Source organism: Chlorocebus sabaeus, chromosome 5 (assembly GCF_047675955.1).
Source record: "Chlorocebus sabaeus isolate Y175 chromosome 5, mChlSab1.0.hap1, whole genome shotgun sequence".
Lineage (NCBI taxonomy): Eukaryota > Metazoa > Chordata > Mammalia > Primates > Cercopithecidae > Chlorocebus > Chlorocebus sabaeus.
The window spans coordinates 49912189-49932048 of record NC_132908.1 but is presented as its reverse complement, the minus strand read 5'-3'; the positions used below and the strand labels follow the sequence as shown (position 1 = coordinate 49932048).

Genomic DNA, 19860 nt, shown 5'->3' with positions numbered 1-19860 from the left:
ATGCAGCCAGGGCTTCCCACGTGGGCGGTTTTCCAACGCGCCGCCAGCCCTGTGGCCAGATTCGGCCTGGGGCCGGACCACCTTCACCCGCTGCGGGGCACTGGGATCTGAACTTGGTGAACTTTCTCTTGGGGCACGGAGGGACGGCCAGGCCCTAGCCCTCGGCCTGGTATCCATCCTCCGGTTTTCCGTGCTGGGCTCAGGGATCTTTCCCTTCATCCAGCAGCTTTCAGTGCACCCCACTTTGGCACCGCTTCTCGTTTAAATGTGCTGGGACTATCCGAGGCGGGGGTTCTCTCAAACCCAGGGAGACCCTTCGCCTATCAGCAGCCCTTTCTTCCTGCCACCCCCTAAACCGTCCCTGAATGAGAGAAACAGCCTGCTCTGCTGACTTGCTCTACAGAGGCCAGGGCTGGTGGAGGATGGGTGTGTGCCAGCGACCTCGTGCTCTGCTCTGCTGGAAGGCCTTCCCTGAGCAGTGGAAGGGGAAGGGGCGGCTTAAGGGAATTGTTTTTGTTTTGTTTGTTTTGTAGGGACGAGGTCTCTTTATGTTGCCCTGGCTGCTCTTGACTCTTGGCCTCAAGCGATCCTCTCGCCTGCAGCCTCCCAAAGCACTGGAATTACCGGTGTAAACTATGGCTCCCAGCTGCCTGGTATTCTTTAAATGAAGACATGCCAAAACGCTTACAAATAACGTAGACCATTTAATATGTTTATATTTCATTTATTTCTTCATTTAACAACGATTAACCTGAGCACCTACTATGTGCCACTTTTCTACAATCAAGGGATACAATGAAGAACAAAATACAAAACTCTCTGCTCTTATTGAATTCACATTTAATGTAACACACGAATACTTTTAGCACACACAATGATCTAATGCAAAGCAACTGAGCTCGTTGTGGGTAAGTATAGGATTTATTAAAAATATCTATATTTAGGGCCGGGCACCGTAATCCCAGCACTTTGGAAGGCTGAGGCAAGAGGATCACTTGAGGTCAGGAGTTTGAGACCAGCCTAGCCAACATGGCAAAACCCCATCTCTACAAAAAATACAAAAATTAGCCAGGCGTGGTGGCAGGCGCCTGTAATCCCAACTGCTCCGAGGCTGGGGTGGGAGAATCCCTTGAACCCGGAAGGAGGTTGCAGTGAGCCGAGATCACACCACTGCACTCCAGCCTGGGTGACAGAGTGAGACCCTGCCTCAAATAAATAAATAAATAAATCTATGTTTAGGGCGCCAAGGGCAGACAGGCCTGGTGGTGGATACAAGCGTTGCAGAGTTCTATGGGAACGTCTTCACGTTTTCTTTTAATCCTGGCAGTTTCTCTGTGTGGCAACATTTGGGGATAATGCCTTCAGCGGAAATTTGAGGTGATTTGTGAAAGTGACTCCTGCAATCCTCTTCTCCCCTTCCTCCCGGCCCCCACTCTGCTCCCTCAGGACGCTCTGTCATTGTTCTAGCCCTGTGTGTGTGTGTGTGTGTGTGTGTGTGTGTGTGAGTGTGTGCGCACACGTGCGCCTATTTAACCTTTGGACTCTCTGTCCTGGTGTAATCTGGTCAAAGTGAATATCAAGGGCAGAGGAGGAGGAGCAGGAGGAGGAAGAGCAGGAGAAAAGAGGAGGACTAGGAGCAGGAGGAAGAGGAGCAGGAGGAGGAGGAGAAGCAGGAGGAGGAGGAAGAAAAGCAGGAGCAGGAGGAGGAGGAAGAGGTGGAGGAGGAGCAGGAGGAGGAGCAAGTGCAGGAGGAGGAGGAGCAGGTGGAGGAGGAGGAGCAGGAGGAGCAGGAGAGCAGGAGGAGCAGGAGAGCAGGAGGAGGAGGAGCAGGTGGAGGAGGAGCAGGTGGAGGAGGAGGAGCAGGAGAGCAGGAGGAGGAGGAGGAAGAGAAGGCGCAGGAGGAAGAAGAGGAGAAGCAGGAGCAGGGGAAGAAGAGGAGGAGGAGCAGGAGGAGGAGGTATCATCTGTGGGCAATACCTGGAAGGGCAAGGGGTGGTAGGTGTCAGTAATAGGAACCAGCCCCAGCTACTCCACTGCAGGCTGGTGCCGTGGTGAAGGTGAATCAGTCAGAGGAGCGCTGACAGCCCAAGGTAAGTACCAGCTGGCAGACAATTTCCCCTTCTTTCACTTTAAAGTGTCTGAGTCATGTCCTGACCACTCTTGCCCCATCTTTGCAACAGCTCTCTCCCCATCACTGTGCCCCAAAGCATGCCTGGGCAAAGTCCTAGATTACAACCTCCGGATTCTGTCATCACCTGATGAGATTAGTCTTCCTAGTGACTTTCTCCTCTGAGTTCTCATGGCATTTTTCTCATTCTGCTCATCACAGTGTTTTTGGAAACTGCAGAGTTATTAACAGGTCTGCTTTCTCCATGGAAAACAGGAGTTTTGGTAGGCTGAAGTATGTAAATAATAATAAAATATTCATAACATGTTAGACACTAAGAGTTTTCTTTAAGAGATGGGGTCTTGTTCTGTAACCCAGGCGATCATTGTTCACGGCAGCCACAAACTCTTGAGCTCAAGGGATCCTCCCACCTCAGACTCCCAAGTAGCTGGAACTACAGGCATGTCACCATTCCTGGCTAATTTTTAAATTTTTATTTCTTTTTTTTTTAAGAGATGGGGTTTATTTATTATTTTTTTAATGTTGCTCAGGCTGGTCTAGAACTCCTGGCCTCAAGCATTTCTCCCACTCCAACCTCCTAAGTAGCTGGGATTATAGACTCAAGCTGCCATACATGGCTTACGCACTAAGGATTTTAGATTGACAATTTAATCCTCAACAGCAATCCTACAAAGTAGGCACTGTTACTCTCCCCATTTTCTCAGCGAAGAAACTGAGACCTGTAATGTTTAATTGCACTTAGGTAGAGGAGTTAGCAAGTAATGTACCCAGAATGTGAATCTGGATTATCTTATTCCAAAGCACATGCCCTGAACACCTCAGTGCTGTTTACTAAGCACCTACTACGTGCTGGACGCTGTGCTTTATATATGGAACAGGATAGGCAAGGTACTCATTTTTATCCCTTTTGCTTTCTTGTTCTGTTCACACGTTTCTTCAAAGGGAGAATTTTGTTTATTTTTGTTTTTTAAAATAAATTCATAAAATTATGTTATGAGATGTGACCTACTTTTTAGTAAGAAAGGGCATATTTATCTTCTAGAGTCAGTCTCCATTAAAGAGGGCGAGGATCCTCTGTGGTCTAAAGTGGATGGAGCTAGAAATGGTGGCACTGGAGTCATGGGCAAGATGGTGTCGGGACCCCAGCAGGAGGTGTAGAGAAGGAAAGAGGCAGAAATACCAAAGAGGCCAAGGGGAAAGGAAAGGACACTTGGTCTTGTGAGGCTGGCTTGTGGACTGACTGGCAACTTAACTCTTGAGGTCACAGGGTGTCTATGATTGATGGGAATAAGACAGGTCACGTTCTGGTTCTGGATTGTACCTGCAAACCCTCCCAGGTGTTAGGAAGTATAATAGCAGATGAACTGATTCTGTCTCATTGACTCTTTCCAAAAATCCCAGGAAGCAATTATTTTAATTGTATTTATTTTATTTTATTTTATTTTATTTTGATATGGGGTCTCATTCTGTCACTCACGTTGGAGTGCAATGGTGTGACCTTGGCTCACTGCAACCTCCACCTCCCAGGCTCAAGTGATTCTCCCACCTCAGTCTCCCAAGTAGGTGGGACCACAGGTGTGTGCCATCATGCCTGGCTAATTTTTTATATTTTTGGTAGAGAAAGGATCTCACCATGTTGCTCGGGCTGGTCTCAAACTCCTGAGCTCAAGCCATCCACCAACTTTGGCCTCCCAAAGTGCTGGGATTCCAGGTGTGAGCCACCATGCACAGCCCAGGAAGCAGTTATTATTATTATTTTGAGACAGAGTCTCGCTCTGTTGCCCAGGCTGGAGTAGGGTGGAGCAATATCAGCTCACTGCAACCTCCGCCTCCCAGTTCAAGCGATTCTCCTGCCTCAGCCTCCCGAGTAGCTGGGACTACAGATGCCTACCACCACGCCTGGCTAATTTTTGTATTTTTAGTAGAGACAGGGATTCATCATGTTGGCCAGGCTGGTCTCGAACTCCTGACCTCAAGTGAACCGCCCACCTCGGCCTCTGAAAGTGCTGGGATTACAGACGTGAGCCACTGTGCCTGGCCCCAGGAAGCAGTTATTATTAATTACATCTTACAGATAAGGAAACAGAGTAAAAAATGTTAAGCAACTTGCTGAAGGCCATATAGCATGTACACTGGAGAGGTGGTATTCAAACCCAAGTTCCTCTCATGCTGAAACTGCTTTTAACCATGACAACTACTTGCCTTCCCATCAAAGACCAGAGAATTAAATTGTGCTCTTAGGAAGGGATTTTATATTTGCTCATGTTGGTCACTGTGTCCTTCCCTCTTTTACTAGCTGATATTCTGTGCATCCTTCTGGGTCCAGCTCAAATGTGGCCTGCTCTAGGAAGCCCTCCCCTGTCCCCTATTTCCAGTGTGACATCCTCCATATTAAAGGACTTATTGATGCTGCTAAATAGTATAATTTGCTGCAAGAATGTGGCCTCATCCAGCAGATTCTATGCCCCTTAATCAGGAGTAAGATGCTCCAGGTATGGTGGCTCATGTCTGTAATCCCAACACTTTGGGAGACCGAGGCAGGAGGATCACTTGATGCTAGGAGTTCAAGACCAGCCTAGGAAACAAAGTGAGACCCCTGTCTACACACACACACACACACACACACAATAGCTGGGTGTGGCAGCGCACACCTGTAGTTCTAGCCACTGAGGAGGCTGAGGCAGGAGGATGGCTTGAGCCCAGAAGGTCGAGGCTGCAGTGAGCCATGCCTGATCCCTCCACTGCACTCCATCCTGGCAACAGAGTGAGACCTGATTTCTAAAAACAAACTGGCCGGGCACAGTGGCTCATGCCCGTAATCCCAGCACTTTGGGAGGCTGAGGCAGGAAGATCTCTGGAGCCCAGGAGTTCGAGAGCAGCCTGGGTAACATAATGCGACCCCCATCTCTATTAAAAAATAATACAAATAAATAAATAACAAAAAACCAAGAGTCAGATCCATGTGGGTGGTGCTACCTGTCTTGTATCCACCCTCCATCTGGCTCTGTGTGTTTGACTTAAATGGGCACCACCAAAGGCTTATATGCCTACTAGTTTCAAGCTGGGTTTGGCCAGTGGTATACCTGGCAAAGACCAGAGGCAGGGAGGATAGTGAGGTTGGGTGCTTATGTCCCCAGTTCCCCTTCTGCAGGGTGCCTTGGGTTGACCACTCTCCTGACCTACAGTCATAGCTGTTAGGTGACCCTGTGCACACAGGCCCTCTTGGCCTCCAGGCTCAGGCCTCCTTAATTGCGATTTAAGTTTCTGTAAACTGCACAGCACCCAAAATGGAACTTTGTACCTTGTGGTTCAATAAAGAGCTGTTGAGCTAAATGAGTGGCAAGTGTTTTTTGTTTGTTTGAGTAAGTGAGTGAGAAGCAGGAGAGCGAGAATTTTAAATGATCTCAAGTACTAGGACCAGATGGCAAATAAGCCCCCTAGGCTCCTGGCAAATGGTTTTTATTTATTTTTGTTGTTTGATCTTTAAACGTTTTTATTTTCTTTTCTTCCCTTTTTTGTTTTAGAGAGAGGGTCTCACTCTGTAGCCTAGGCTGGAGTGCAGTGGCACAATCTTGGCATGCTGCAATCTCTACCTCTTCCACCTCCCAGATTTCAGTGATCTCCCACTTCAGCCTCTGGAGTAACTGGGACTGCAAGCACATGCCACCACACCCAGCTAATTTTTGTATGTTTTTTGTAGAGATGGGGTTTCATCATTTTGCCCAGGCTGGTCTCAAACCCCTGGGTTCAAGTGACTCGCCTGCCTCAGCCTCCCACAGTGCTGAGATTACAGGCATGAGCCACTGCACCCAGCCCAAATTTTCTTAATAAACAGTAAATCTGATTTTCTTTCTTTTCTTCCTCCCTCCCTCCTTCCCTCCCTTCCTCCCTCCCTTCCCTCCCTCGCTCCCTCCCTTCCTTTCCTTCTTTCTTTTTTGACAGTGTCTCTCTGTCACCCAGGCTGGAGTGCCATGGCACAATCATAGCTCACTACAGCCTGAACTCCCCAGGCTCAAGTGATCCTCCCACTTCCGCCTCCCGAGTAGTCAGGACTATGGGTGCACACCACCACACCTGGCTAATTTGTGTATTTTTAGTAGAGATGGGGTTTCACCATGTTGACCAGACTGGTCTTGAACTCTGACCTCAAGTGATCCACCCACCTCAGCCTCCCAAACTGCTGGGATTACAAGTGTGAGCCACCACACCCGGCCTTACCTCCAAATTTATATGTTGAAACCCTGAACTCCAATGTGACTGTATTTGGAGATAGGGACTGTATTTGGAGTCAATGTCACCTTTGACTGCTGTGTGCATACACAAAGGGACTTTATGGAGGCAATTAAGATTAAATGACATCATAAGGATGGGCCAGAAATCTGATAGAACTGGTATCCTTATAAGAGGAGGAAAGGATATCAGAGCTCTCGGTACTGAGGAAAGGTCACGTGAGGATACAGTGAGAAGCGGGCCGTCTACAAGCCAGGAAGGGAGCCCTTACCAGAACCTGAACTTTGCAGGCAGCTTGCTCATGAACTTCTAGCCTCCAAAACTGTGAGGAAATAGATGTCTTGTGTAAGCCACCCAGTCTGTGGTATTTTCTTATGGCATCCAGGGCTCACTAATACAGGTAAATGCCCTATGGTAAATGTATACTTCTTAAGGAACTGCCCAGCTGTTTTCTGTAGGGGCTGCACCATATCATGGTTCCCACTGGCAATATATGAGAGTTCCAGTTGCTCCACAACCTTGCCAACATATGACATGGTCAGTATGTTTTCCAAGAAGTTTTTGTGTTTTTAATGTGGATCTGTGTGTGTGTGTGTGTGTGTGTGTGTGTGTGTGCATGTGTGCTATGTTTTGTAGGTAGTAATGTCTAAGGAAGCAGTTTAAAGCTGAAAATATTTAAAATATGATCTACTGAGGTCCCATCCATCTTTGGGTTGCCCATACCTCATTTCTCTGTTCTTACCTTTCTTCTGGTCACATTCTATTCCTAGGGCTGTGTACCCTGAGCTGAGCCAGACAGCAGATCTGGCAAATCACAGTCCTCATTCGAGGTGAATCCATTTTTGGGAGTTGAGGAAGAGGTTGGGTGTGGACAGGGCTGGATTCGTGGGCCTTGTGCTTCATTTAAAGTTCTGTTGTCACTGTCTTGAAATTCTCAATCATTTCGAACAAGGAGTCCACATTTTTATTTTGCACTTGGTCTCACAGATTATACAACTCATCCAGGGTGTGTCAGGGAGAGGTGGTCACAGGCAAGACAAGGATTCTTTTTAAAGATTTTTAAATTAAGGCAGAGTCTAGCTCTGTTTACTAGGCTGGAGGGCATTGACACAATCTTGGCTCACTGAAACCTCCATCTCCTGGGTCCAAACCATGCTCCCTCCTCCGCCTCCCAAGTAGCTGGGACTACAGGCATGCCCCACCATGCTTATCTAATTTTTGTATTTTTTTTTTTTTGGTAGAGATGGAGTTTTACCATGTTGCCAGGCTGGTCTTGAGCTCCTGGGTTCGAGTGATCCACCCACCTCGGCCTCCTAAAGTGCTAGGATCACAGGCATAAGCCACCATGCCCAGCTGCAAGCCAAGGTTTCTTACCACATTCATTTTTTAAAGACTCCCGCATCTAATCCCATGGACCTTGCCTCTAAACTGGTCCACACACAATCCTAGGGTTTCTCACCTGGCCCCTGGGTGCTCCTGTTGCCTGTCTCTTGGGCTGACTTGGGTTAAGCATGATTAATTTGGAGGCTCCACAAGAGGATTGTTGGCCCTGGATCCCAATATCCAAATGAGTGTTTGCCTCAAACGGGGCATCTTAATTGGAAGGTAAATGAAACCTCCCTCTTCCACCCTGACAGCCCCAAAGTGTACTTTGGCATTTATGTGGGAGAGGTAAATAGCATCATAATGTCTTCTGGATTGTCACTCTGCCAGGCCCTGTTGGCAAGAAGCTTGTTCAAAGAAAGCTGATTTATAGGGGAGTTTTGCAGCATTCTTGCAGATCACTGAATTCCCAGGCCCAGAGAGGAGGAATGGCACCAACCAGAGGCAGGGGCAGAAAGGGGACTGGAGTGGGAAGATCACAGGCTCTGGAGACAGCAGGACCTGCGCTTGCATCTTGAGCTGGCTGCTTACCAGGTTTGTGACCCCGGGTAACCGACCAAACCACTCTGGACTCAGTGATTTGAACTCTAAAGTGGGGTTAATAATACTTCCTTGGAGGACCGTGTGATTGTGAGGAGTAACCAAGAAGGTCTGTGTGAAGTGTCCGAGGCTGGTGTGCACCTGCCCTCCACAAGTGAATCTGAGTCAATGTCACCTTTGACTGCTGTGTGCATACACAAAGAATCATTGTAAATGTACTTCTCTGAAAAGCCACTTCACAGTCCTGCCTGACCCTCCATCTAGCTTCCTAGGAGCTGGGTCAGGATTATCAGTCCCCTACTAGAGTCAGGAAAAGGAATGCCAGGTGATCAGACTATAACATAGGGTCAACTATAGAGCACAGGAGTTCCCAACTCCAGTTCCATGGAACATGAGGCTTCACTCAGGAAGTATTCACATCAGAGATCGCTCACAGCTGCGAAAACCTTTACCCGTGTGTCCCAGATTAAAAGCACAATAACAGCTTATGAAGTGGATAACATCTGTTGTGGTGTGTGAAGATAGCCTGATGGGGTCTTTAAAATAGATAAGATTAGCATAGTGATAAACAGAGTGGGTGGCTTACACCTGTAATCGCAACACTTTGGGAAGCTGAGCAGGCAGATCACTTGAACCCAGGAGTTCGAGATCAGCCTGAGCAACAAAGTGAGAACCCCACCACCCTCCAATCCCCAGCACCTCTACCAAAAAACAAAACAAACAAAACTTAGCTGGGCATGGTGGCGTGCACCTATAGTCCCTGCTACTTGGGAGGCTGAGCTGAGAGGATCACTTGAGCCTAGGTTGAGGCTGCAGTGAGCCATAATTGCACCACTGCACTCCAGCCTGGGCAAGAGAGTGAGACCTTTTCTCAAAAACAAAAAAAAAACAAAAAAAAGAAAATATAAGAGGTTGGAAGGCAGACGACTTGGGTTCAAATCCCAGCCCTGCTATTTGCTGGCTGTTAGGAACTACCTCAGACAAATTACTCAACCTCCCTGTGCCTCAGTGTCTCCATGTGTTAAATGAAGATTAAATAATACACCTACTTCTTAGGGTTGTAAACAAATAATGGATGTGAACTGTGCTTGGCACAGAGTAGCACCCAGCATCTATTAGCTAGTTATTTTAATGACTTACCTATTTGGATAACCCCAGGAGTCCATGGTCCTAAGACTCCCTCTTCCTCAACACTGGGTGGAGCTGGCATTCTAGGTTAAAGGATGGTCTCCAAGTGGGGGGTGAGTCCTAGGAACTGAACGTGGCCCTGAGATACAGAGGGAGGCCACAGCCCGTTGCATAGTGACAGGACTTGTTTTGCATGTGAAGATAGGGGCTGGTGTTTACAGGTAACTAGGAAGTGGTGGTGGGGTGATTTGTAAGTTATAGATTAAACAAATGGGAATTCTTCTGGTGGAATGAATGGGGCACAGTGACTGGAATTGACCAGGTTAGCTGGAAGGGCAGCTCTCCAGGCCCTGCCCACCCCACAGGGGGCTCCTTATGCACAGGGGGGCATCTCCTTGTGTCCATAGAAACGGAACTGGCTCTTTTCAACAGTGCTCCGAGGACGGTTATTTAACACTGGCCCCCAAGGATCAGCCGCACAGACCTTCCTCCTCCCGGAACGTCCAAGAGCACTGGATCCTCTGGGTCCCTCTGAGATGGGGTGCCGCTCCAGCAAGAGCACCACGGTGGCAGCTGAGTCCCAGAAGCCTGGAGAAGAGCGCGAGGGAGGACAGCCAGGTCTGGAGACCGGCACCCAGGCAGCAGACTGCAAGGATGCCCCGCTGAAGGATGCAACCCCTGAGCCAAAGAGCTGAGATGCCTCTCTCCAGAGTCGGACCCTCACCTTCCTGGAACTGCCTTTGGCCGGTGAACCATGAGACGATCCCAACCCTGAGAAGCTCCGATCACTGGGAGGAGAGAGAGAAAGCCTCCAACTTTAGGATTCAGGCTTCAGAAGTTGTTAGCAGCCTTTGCTCCTTGGAGGGGAGGGGAGGATAAGTCTATAAGGAATCCTATTTCCCCAGCTCTCCCACAGAGAGGACAAAAGAAGTCTTTACACGTTGTGGAACTTTCCTGCAACTTCCGGATGCAGACAAGCCTCAGAGCAGACCGTTCTGGCTCCAGTGAATATCTGCTGCCAAGCTGTGAGCATCCAGTGATCCCCGTCTGCCTGGCTTTCCTGAATTCAGAAGGCGCCTTGGTCATAATGTGTGGGGTGTGTGGATCTCAGTTTGCTCTGTTTCTTTCTCCTTTTTTCAACAGCTGGCGGAGTAGCCAACACCCCTGACAGCAACGTGTTGCACTTGGCTCACTCCACACTAAGTCTATGAATAGTTTAATATTTAACTTGAAATGTTGTTAAGAATCTATGGAAAATATCAGGATCTCACTGGGATCCTATAAATCGAAGGCAACAAGGTCTTGCTTGGTCCTCCAGTAAGTGGGGCATGGAGCCCTGGTGGGAAGGAAAGAAGAGAGAGTTGTGTTCCTGATTCCTTAATCCCCCAGAAAGGTCCCTCTGCTAACATTCACATATCTCTTCATAGCCAAAGTCTGTCCATTTCAACCCTCGAGCATCTGAGCTATCTGTATCCAGCTTTCAAAAATATTTCACTGTTTACTAACATGTCTGTCAGCCTTTCTTTTCTCTCCCGCATGTGTTTTGTTTTTAATTCCACTCAAAAGCGTTTTCATTTGAAATTAAATAGACATGTTTGCAAATAAACGATGACACAACACATTTGAAAGACAGAATTGGGGATGTGAGATTAGAGGATCAGCAGAGAAGAGTGGGTGTAATTCTGTGGAACAGGAGTGAGAACAGAGGCGAGGGAGACGTTGCTTTGTGCCAGGCGCCATGCTGAGAACTTTCCACAGACAGCTTAATCCCACCACCCCCATTTTATAGATGAGGAAATGGAGGAAATAAAGTCACTTGCCTGAGTATGGACAGCCAGGAAGGAGCAGAACCCACAGTTGAGTCCTAGCAGTTTGGCTTGGGAAATGCATGTAGAGTGCTACTTAAACTGAAATACGAGTCCCTTTATAGCCTGTGCATAGTGAGGACCATTTTTCTTTATTCACTGGAACCTACTTGCCTATTGAGAAGTAGGTAACTGGTCAGCTTGCAGTTGCCCCACTGCAGGTTGGGTGATGCATTGAGGGACTTTTTATTTTTACTGTGGTGGGGGGTAGGGGGAGGGAAGAAAAGACAGAGAGGAAAGTGGGAGAAGGGAGGGAGAGAAGGGAGGAAAGATGAAGAAAGGGAGGAGGGAGAGGAGGGGGGAAGGGGAGAAAGAGAGGAAAGAGGTAGGGAGAGGGAGGAGGAGGGAGGGAGAAGAGGAGGGAGGACAGAAGGCAAGAAGAAGGAGGAGGGAAAAGAGGAAGAGAGGGAGGAGGGGAAGGAGAGGGAGATGGAGAAAAAGAGAGGGAAGCGGTAGGGAGATGAAAGCGGGGAAACGCAGAAAGGGAGAGGGAGAGAAGGAGAAGGGAGACGGAGGGAGGAAGGGAGAGAAGGAGATGGGAGACGGAGGGAGGAAGGGAGAGAAGGAGATGGGAGACAGAGGAAGGGAGAGAAGGAGAGGGGAGACGAAGGGAGGAAGGGAGAGAAGGAGAGGGATAGGGGAAAAGGGGTAGGGAAGAGGGAGGAAGAGAAAAAAGGGGAGAGGGTGGGTGAGAAGGAAAGGAAGAAATGAAGGGAGTTGGAGGAATGAGGGTTGAGGAAGGGAGGGAAAGAGAAGCAGTAAGCTACCTTCCTTTTGGCCATAAAAACCTGAGAAACTGAATGAGATTCTTTTGAGCAATAAGGCAACTGCAGTGAGGAAGAAATAAGGAGGCCCAAGAAGTAAAGCCAGTTCAGCCTGAAATTGACTACAGAGTTTCCCTTTGCTTCAGCAGAGCCTGGAGGAGCAGGAGAGATGGGGGCCGTGTCAGCTGGCCCAAAGCCCTGCCCTGTCCCAGGGGTGCTAAGCTTGCTGCAGGCCAGGAAACAGGCCTGGGCTTGCAGCTGGGGATCAGGAAGTTTGGGGCCTCTTTGCACAGCTTACTGGGGATAGGCCAAGCTCTGGGAACTCCTTTCAATTTTTTTTTTTTTTTTTTTTTTAAGACAACTCTGTTTTTCTCCCTCCTCCCTCCTAATGGAAATTTACCTTGCAAAACAGGATCGTGCCTGGTGAGAGCTGCTTGCAATGTCCACTCTCAGGACTCTATGGAAAGAGTTCGCAGCTGGTGGTGAGGCTTTGAGGCGGGGCTGCCCTTATTTCACTAACTCCTGAGGGGCAGAACTCACTCAGCTTTTTACCAAATCAAAAGTAGGAAGCTTTAGGTCCTTCGAAGTTCAGAAACAGGGTGGTTTGTTTTGCTTCCTTTTGGAATGGAGTAAAAATGCTCATTTAATTAAATTCAAGTTCTCTGAGGTCTTTTAAAAACAGAATTCTTCATCCACCTCCAGCTGTGGCAGGCATGCTGCAATTTACTGGGAAGTTAATCTGTAACAGAAAAAAGTACTCAGTTTCCTTTTAAGGACATTCCAGTTATCCACTGGAGCTTAGGATCACTCTTCTGTCTCCCTTTGAGGTTCGAGAATTTCTTAAGTGCCTGGTAAAAGTGGTCAGGATTATGTCTACTGAAATATAACTTTAACCTCTGGAAAACCAGGCCTGCAAATGCCAGCTTCCCAAATTGCTGGAAGAGGAAGGGTTTATTGGTTAATATATCTATCCATCCGTCTTTCCATCCATCATCCATCCATCCCCCCTTCCTTCCTTTCATCCAGTCATCTATCCATTCATCTTTCCATCCATTATCCGTCATCCATGCATCCATCCATCCACCCATCTGTTCATCACTCCTTCCATCTTTCTTTCCATCTGTCCATCCATCCTTCCATCTATTATCCATCCATCCATCCACCCATCTGTTCATCAGTCCTTCCATCTTTCCATCCATCGTTCCATCCGTCCATCTATCCATCCATCCATCCATCCATCCATCCATCCATCCATCCATCCATCTTTCCATCCATTCATCTATCCATTTATTCATACATTCAACTCTTACCCTGGATTTTTTAGTTACATGAGGCAATACATTTTTTCGTTTTAACCAATTGATTCATTCAACAAATATTTGTTGAGTTTCTACTCTGTCACTCATCATTCATTCATTCCTGTATTCATTTATTAATTCAGTGTTTACTGGGCAACTACTCTATGCCAAACTCCTCAGTGTTCATAAAATGTTCATAAAGTGCCATCTTTGTGGGAGTACCTCCTGGAACAAGGTGGTCCAGGGAGATCTTTCCAGTCTAGGTGAGACCCGAGAGCTTTCAAGAGTAAGTTGGAATTAGACAAAGAGGATGGGTATTTCAGAAAGGGAATGTATGACCTGGAGTTGGATACAAGAACTGCATGGGGCACAATGTACAGTGTTATAGGAGCCTAAGGTGCCCACGGGACAGGGACAGGGAGGTAAAGTTTGACAAGCAAAAAGGATCAAATCATGGGCCGGGCGCAGTGGCTCACGCTTGCAATCCCAGCACTTTGGGAGGCCGAGGTGGGTGGATCACGAGGTCAGGAGATTGAGACCATCCTGGCCAACATGGTGAAACCTCGTCTCTACTAAAAATACACACACACAAAATTATCTGTGTGGTGGCGCGTGCCTGTGATCCCAGCTATTCAGGGGGCTGAGGCACGAGAATCGCTTGAATCCGGGAGGCGGAGGCTGCAGTGAGCTGAGATTGCACCATGCACTCTAGCCTGGCGCCAGAGCCAGACTCCATATCAAAAAAAAAAAAAAAAAAAGGATCAAATCGTGAAGTGCCTTGTATTTTATATTGAGAGCTTGAGAGTTTATCTTGATGGGCGCAGTGGCTTGTCTTTCAGCAGAAGAGTGATGCTAGGACATCAGTGGCTTTTGGCTGGTTAGTATCCTGTGTTTTAGTAACAAATCTTATCTTTTTTTCTCTTGGGGAACCCTTTCCTCACTCCCTCTCTGTTTACATGATTGGCTGGGGCTGATCCCATTCTTAAACTTCAGCCTGAGCACTGCATAGCTCCTGTCAAAGTGATAGGTTCAAGGGCGGGTGCACAAACCCAAACTAGTTCACTGAGAGTCTTCCTTGAACTTTTTTATTTTGAGATGCAGTCTCTGTCATCCAGGCTGGAGTGCGGTGGCACAATCTTGGCTCACTGTAACCCCTGCCTCCCAGGTTCAAGCGATTCTTCTGCCTCAGCCTCCCAAGTAGCTAGAATTACAGGCGCCCACCACCACGCCCAGCTAATTTTTGTATTTTTAGTAGAGATGGGGTTTTGCCATGTTGGCCAGGCTGCTGTCGAACCCGTGACTTCAGGTGATCCGCCACCTCAGCCTCCAAAAGTGCTGGGATTACAGGTGTGAGCCACTGCGCCCAGCCGTCTTTGAACTTTTAATTGAAGCAATTAGGAAAGGAACGTTCACCTTCTTTTGGAATTAATACAATTGTAGGATTTGGCCCTGGAAACTCTTTTTTTTTTTTTTTTTTTTGAGACAGAGTCTCTCGCTCAGGCTGGAGTACGGTGGCGCGATCTCGGTTCACTGCAACCTCTGCTTCCTGGTTCAAGCGATTCTCCTGCCTCAGCCTCCTGAGTAGCTGGGACTACAGGCGTGTGCCACCACGCCCAGGTAATTTTTTTAGTAGAGAAGGGGTTTGGGGTTTCACCGTGTTAGGCAGGATGATCTCCATTTCCTGACCTCATGATCCACCTGCCTCGGCCTCCCAAAGTGTTGGGATTACAGGTGTGAACCACCGTGCCTCCCTGGCCCTGGAAACTCTTAACAACTGGGAAGGGCCTGCTTGAGAATGAAGCCACAAAGCAGAGTGGAGCAGAGTGGAGAGAAGGAGAGACATCCTGATCAACTTGTTTGGGCAACTGGATCCAGCCATGCCAGAATAATTCTTCCCCTAGATGATTCACATGAGCCAATAAACTCACTCGTTTTGTTTGTTTGTTTACAGTGGTTTAAATTTGGTTTCTGTCATTTTCAGAGAGATTTGAGTAAATCAGAACAACGTAGATTTGTATATTAGGTAGAGCACCCTTGTAACTGTTTAGAGGATGGAGTTGGGAAGGATAAAGCTAGAAGCATGAATACCAATTAGAAGGCATCCTAGGAAAAAAAAAAAAAAAGGGTACAAGGAGGGGCAGGTTTAAAGGGAAGATTAGGGGTTGAGTTTTAGAGGGATTGAGTTTGAGGTGCCCATGGGACAAAACATAAATAATGATAGCAAACACTTATATCACTCTTACCATGTCTGAGCATTGTTCCAAATGCAATACATACAGAACTCATTTAATCCTCACCATCACACTGTGCTCATTTTATAGATTAAAACATAGGCAGTTTTAATCCATTCACTGATCCCAACTTGCTCCTTGGCTGTAAATTCCCACATTTCCTTGTATTCTGAATTAAGCCCAATCTCTTTCCCCTACAACAAAACCCCATTGTAGTACAGAGGGTACAGGGGGTGTGATGGTTAATTTTATGTGTCAAGGCTGGGCGCGGTGGCTCACGCCTGTAATCCCAGCACTTTGGGAGGCCGAGGTGGGCAGATGACTCGAGGTCTGGAGTTCGAGACCAGCCTGGCCAACATGGCAAAACGTCGTCTCTACTAAAAATACAAAAATTATCCAGGTGTGGTGGCATGTGCCTATAATTCCAGCTACTACTCAGGAGGCTGAGGCAGGAGAATGGCTTGAACCTGGGAGACAGAGGTTGCAGTGAGCCTAGATCACATCACTGCTTTCCAGCCTGGGTGACAGAGTGAGGATTTGTCTCCAAAGAAAAAAAAAAAAAAAAAAAAAAAAAAAAAAAAAAAAAAAAAATTATGTGTCAATTTAACTTGGCTAAGGGATGCCCAGATAGCTGGTAAAACATTATTTTCTGGATGTGCCTGGGAGGGTGTTTGTGGAAGAGATTAGCGTTTTAATCAGTAGATTGTGTCAGGAAGACCCACCCTCATTAATCTAATCTGTTGAAGGTCTGAATAGAACAACAAGGTAGAGAATTCTCTCTCTTTTCTTGAGCTGGGACATCCATCTTCTGTTGTCCTCAGACATTGCAGCTCCTGGTTCTTGGGTTTTCAAACTCCAGGACTTAGACCAGCGGCCTCTCTGGTTCTCATGCTGTCAGCCTCAGACCGAATTACACCACTGGCTTTCCTGGGTCTCCAGCATACCAGTGGCATAACATGGGACTTCTTGGCCTCCATAATAATGTGAACCAATTCCCATAATAAATCTCCCCTTATGTATCTCCATATATTCTGTTGGTTCTGTTTCTCTGGAAGACCCTGACTAATATAGGGGGTTAACCAGGTCTTTCAGTTCTCAAGGACACAGCTGGGGCTTGAGCTAGGCAGTTTGCCTTTGGAGGCTGAGACTTGAGGAATTCATTTGGGAGTTGTGGGAACCCTTTTGGACCTCCAGGGTTGCTATAAAGGTTATTTTAAGGTGAAAATATTTGACCTGCAAAAGGTGCAGAAATAACTCTTATCTGAACTTCCCTTATCTGACTAAAGCAGAGCCTCCCAAGATTATAGCTCCATTAACCCCACTCTGGGGGAGTTTCCTGCAGATTTAGCTGCCAAGAAGACAGATTGCCCATTTATTAGTAACAAAAAGCCCACTAGGACCTTCCGTGCTCCCTTATTGTAGCCCTAAAAACCTCTCTCTTTTGTTAAATTGACAACACAAACCTTTCCTTTGGGCTATTCCATGAGTTTTCTGTTATGGAAGCTCCCATATGCAAGTGGGAAAAAAATCCTTGTTAATCTGTCCTTTCTCAGTTACATTTGTAGGCCTCAATCTGCTGGACCCGATTTGGAAGAGGAAGAATTTTCCTCCCAACAGAGTCATCAGAACACAGTGTGGCAGTGAATGCCCTTGTTGTAAGGGAAGAAGCTGAGGCACAAAATATATTTTTAAAGCATTTGAGGCCGGGCACAGTGGCTCACAGTGGCTCCCAGCACTCAGGAGGCTGAGACGGGTGAATCATGAGATCAGGCGATCCAGACCATCCTGGCCAATGTGGGGAAACCCCGTCTCTATTAAAAATACAAAAATTATCTGGGTGTGGTGGCACGTGCCTGTAATCCCAGCTACTGGGGAGGCTGAGGCACAAGAATCGCTTGAACCCAGGAAGCAGAGGTTGCAGTGAGCCAAGATCGTGTCACTGCATTCCAGCCTTGTGACAGAGCAAGACTCCCTCTCCAAAAAAAAAAAAAAATTTTATGAAGCCAGCATGAGGACAGCTGCCTGGGAAACACTTTCGAGTTGCCTTGGGCAGTGTTCCATTCAGCCTAGGTTACAGTCAGGTTTCGAAAGGCAAAAGGGAACAAGGGGTGGGTGGATACAAAGTTGTTTGACAGGAATTCTCATTGGCTTACGAAATAACATTGATTAGTGATTAGCTTTAAATGTTGAACTATAGGGTACGAGTTTTGGTGTCCAGCCTATGGCATTGTGTGGTTAATTTTATGGCTGCTTGACATCAATCTAGAGCCCACAAAGCAAGTGGTTTCAAGAGGCGATGACTTGATTCAAGGCAGGAGTGAAGCATGACTGCCGCCATGCTTCAGTGCTCCTCTGGGTCTGATAATTTCGAGGGGCTGGCATTCCTCAGATGCAGTAGATAAGGTGCCTGCATCCTCTCCCCACACACATATACCCTGAGGGGAGGCACTGCTTGGAGCAGAAAAGCATCTATCAAGGACAAAACTCTGCAAAAACCAACATGTAAAGGGCAGGTGGAGTAGATAAGCTGCAAAGGAGCCAGCGATGGACTGGGGGTTGGATTGATGGGAGGTGGTGACCAATGGTTTCCGCTCACAGAACATTCACCAAGTGTCAGGCATTGAGCTCAAAGATGCTTCACAAATGTTATCTAATTTTCTCCTCACAAAAGCTATACAAGGAAGGTAAAATTCATAGCTTACAGGTGAGACAGCACATTTATGAAGGTTACATGAATTGCCCAAGTTAACATAGCTAGTTAGTGGTAGAATAGGAATCTGAGCTCTAAAGACTGGGGTTTTAACCACAGCAGTGCATTCAATAATCTCCTCCCAAACTTCCTATCTACCTGGGACCTTTGAATGTGACCTAATTTGGAAATAGGGTTTGAAGATGTAACCAAGTTAATATGTGGTCATGCTGGATTAGAGTGAGCCCTAAATCCAATGACTGGTGTCTTTTTTTTTTAGATAGGGTCTCACTCTGTCACACAGGCTGGAGTGCAGTGGTGTGATCATGGCTCATTGCAGCCCCAAACTCCTAGGCACAAGTCATCCTCCCATCTCAGCCTTCCAAGTAGCTAAGACTACAGGCATGTGCCACCATGCCTGGCTAATTTTTAAATTTTTTTTGTAGAGATGGCGTCTCACTATGTTGCCCAGGCTGGTCTCAAATTCCTGGGGTCAAGCGATCCTCCTGCCTTGGCCTCCTAAAATGCTGATATTATGGGTATGAGCCACCACACCTGGCTGACTGGTGTCTTCATGAGAGAAATGAGGGGATTTGGACACAGAGACATAGATGAAGACGACCATGAGAAGATGGAGGCGGAGACAGGAGTTATGCTGCTACAAGCCAAAGAACAGTTATGACAAAGACTCCTTTGACCTAATTCTGATCACACTCCTCTAAGCCCTCAAGGCCCTGACCTTTGGTCTCTGCATCTGGCATGCGTAGTCTAGCTCAGCTGGATCAGTTTAGTGAAGATCTCCCATTCTTGATATCTCTCTCAATATCTTACCCTGGCCTGCCTTCAGCAAGAATCTGCTGAGTCAGTCTACAAAGACTACCCCTTTATCTCTGATGTTTCCTCTCAGTGATTTTTCCATTCACCAATCCCCAACTTGCTCCTTGGCTGTAAATTCCCACATTTTCTTGTTGTATCCTGAGTTGAGTCCAATCTTTCTTCCCTACGTCCAAATCCCATTGTAGTAGTTCCCCCAAATAAAGTCTGCCTTACCATCTTTAACAAGTGTCATGAAAATTCTTTCTTTAACACACGGGCCATGAGAAACTGGAAGAGGCAAGAAAGGATTTTTTTCCTAGAGTCTTAAAAAGAAGCATGGCCCTGCTGTCACCTCGATTTCAGACTCTCTAGAGCTAAGAGAAAATAAATTCCTGTTGTCATCCAGTTTGTAGTACTTTGTTACATCATCCCCAGGAACTTAAAACAGTCACCATGCCATCAGTCTTCCATAGAGGAGAGTAATCTAAAGAGTGATGTCAACAAATTCCAGGAGGAGAGATGGGAAACTGCCTTTGTAAACTTTATGGCAGTGAGAGAACTCTAATATAGCTGATTCCATCTTTCTTCTAGCTGCACAAGCTAACTGTCATTGCTTATCCTGAGGCATAGGCTACACTAATTATGGGAGTAATTTAGTTTATAGTTTAACTTTAAAATGAATATGATAAGAATCCCTCCCTGAAACTAACCACCTCCTTGCTTGGCTACCACAACTGCCTCTATAAAATGAACAAATTGGCCACAAGATTAGAATTATGGTTTGGGAG

At 47.0% G+C, this 19860-nt stretch overlaps 1 protein-coding gene across 4 annotated transcripts; it reads left to right on the top strand.

The window, feature by feature from the left end:
* Positions 1-292: 292 nt before the first annotated feature.
* Positions 293-19315, top strand: CHD9NB (CHD9 neighbor). Of its 4 annotated transcripts, XM_073015373.1 has the most exons (4): positions 2100-8275; positions 9842-10505; positions 14823-14953; positions 15054-16084. In XM_073015373.1, exon 2 carries the CDS (start codon positions 9946-9948, stop codon positions 10102-10104), a length of 159 nt encoding a protein of 52 aa, XP_072871474.1. In that variant the 5' UTR covers positions 2100-8275; positions 9842-9945; the 3' UTR covers positions 10105-10505; positions 14823-14953; positions 15054-16084. The 4 variants fall into 4 exon arrangements, 2 of the variants coding, with proteins under 2 accessions (XP_072871474.1, XP_072871475.1); XR_012092946.1 differs by lacking the exons at positions 2100-8275; positions 9842-10505; positions 15054-16084 and adding exons at positions 293-2090; positions 18703-19315; XR_012092945.1 differs by lacking the exons at positions 2100-8275; positions 9842-10505 and adding an exon at positions 293-2090.
* Positions 19316-19860: the final 545 nt, after the last annotated feature.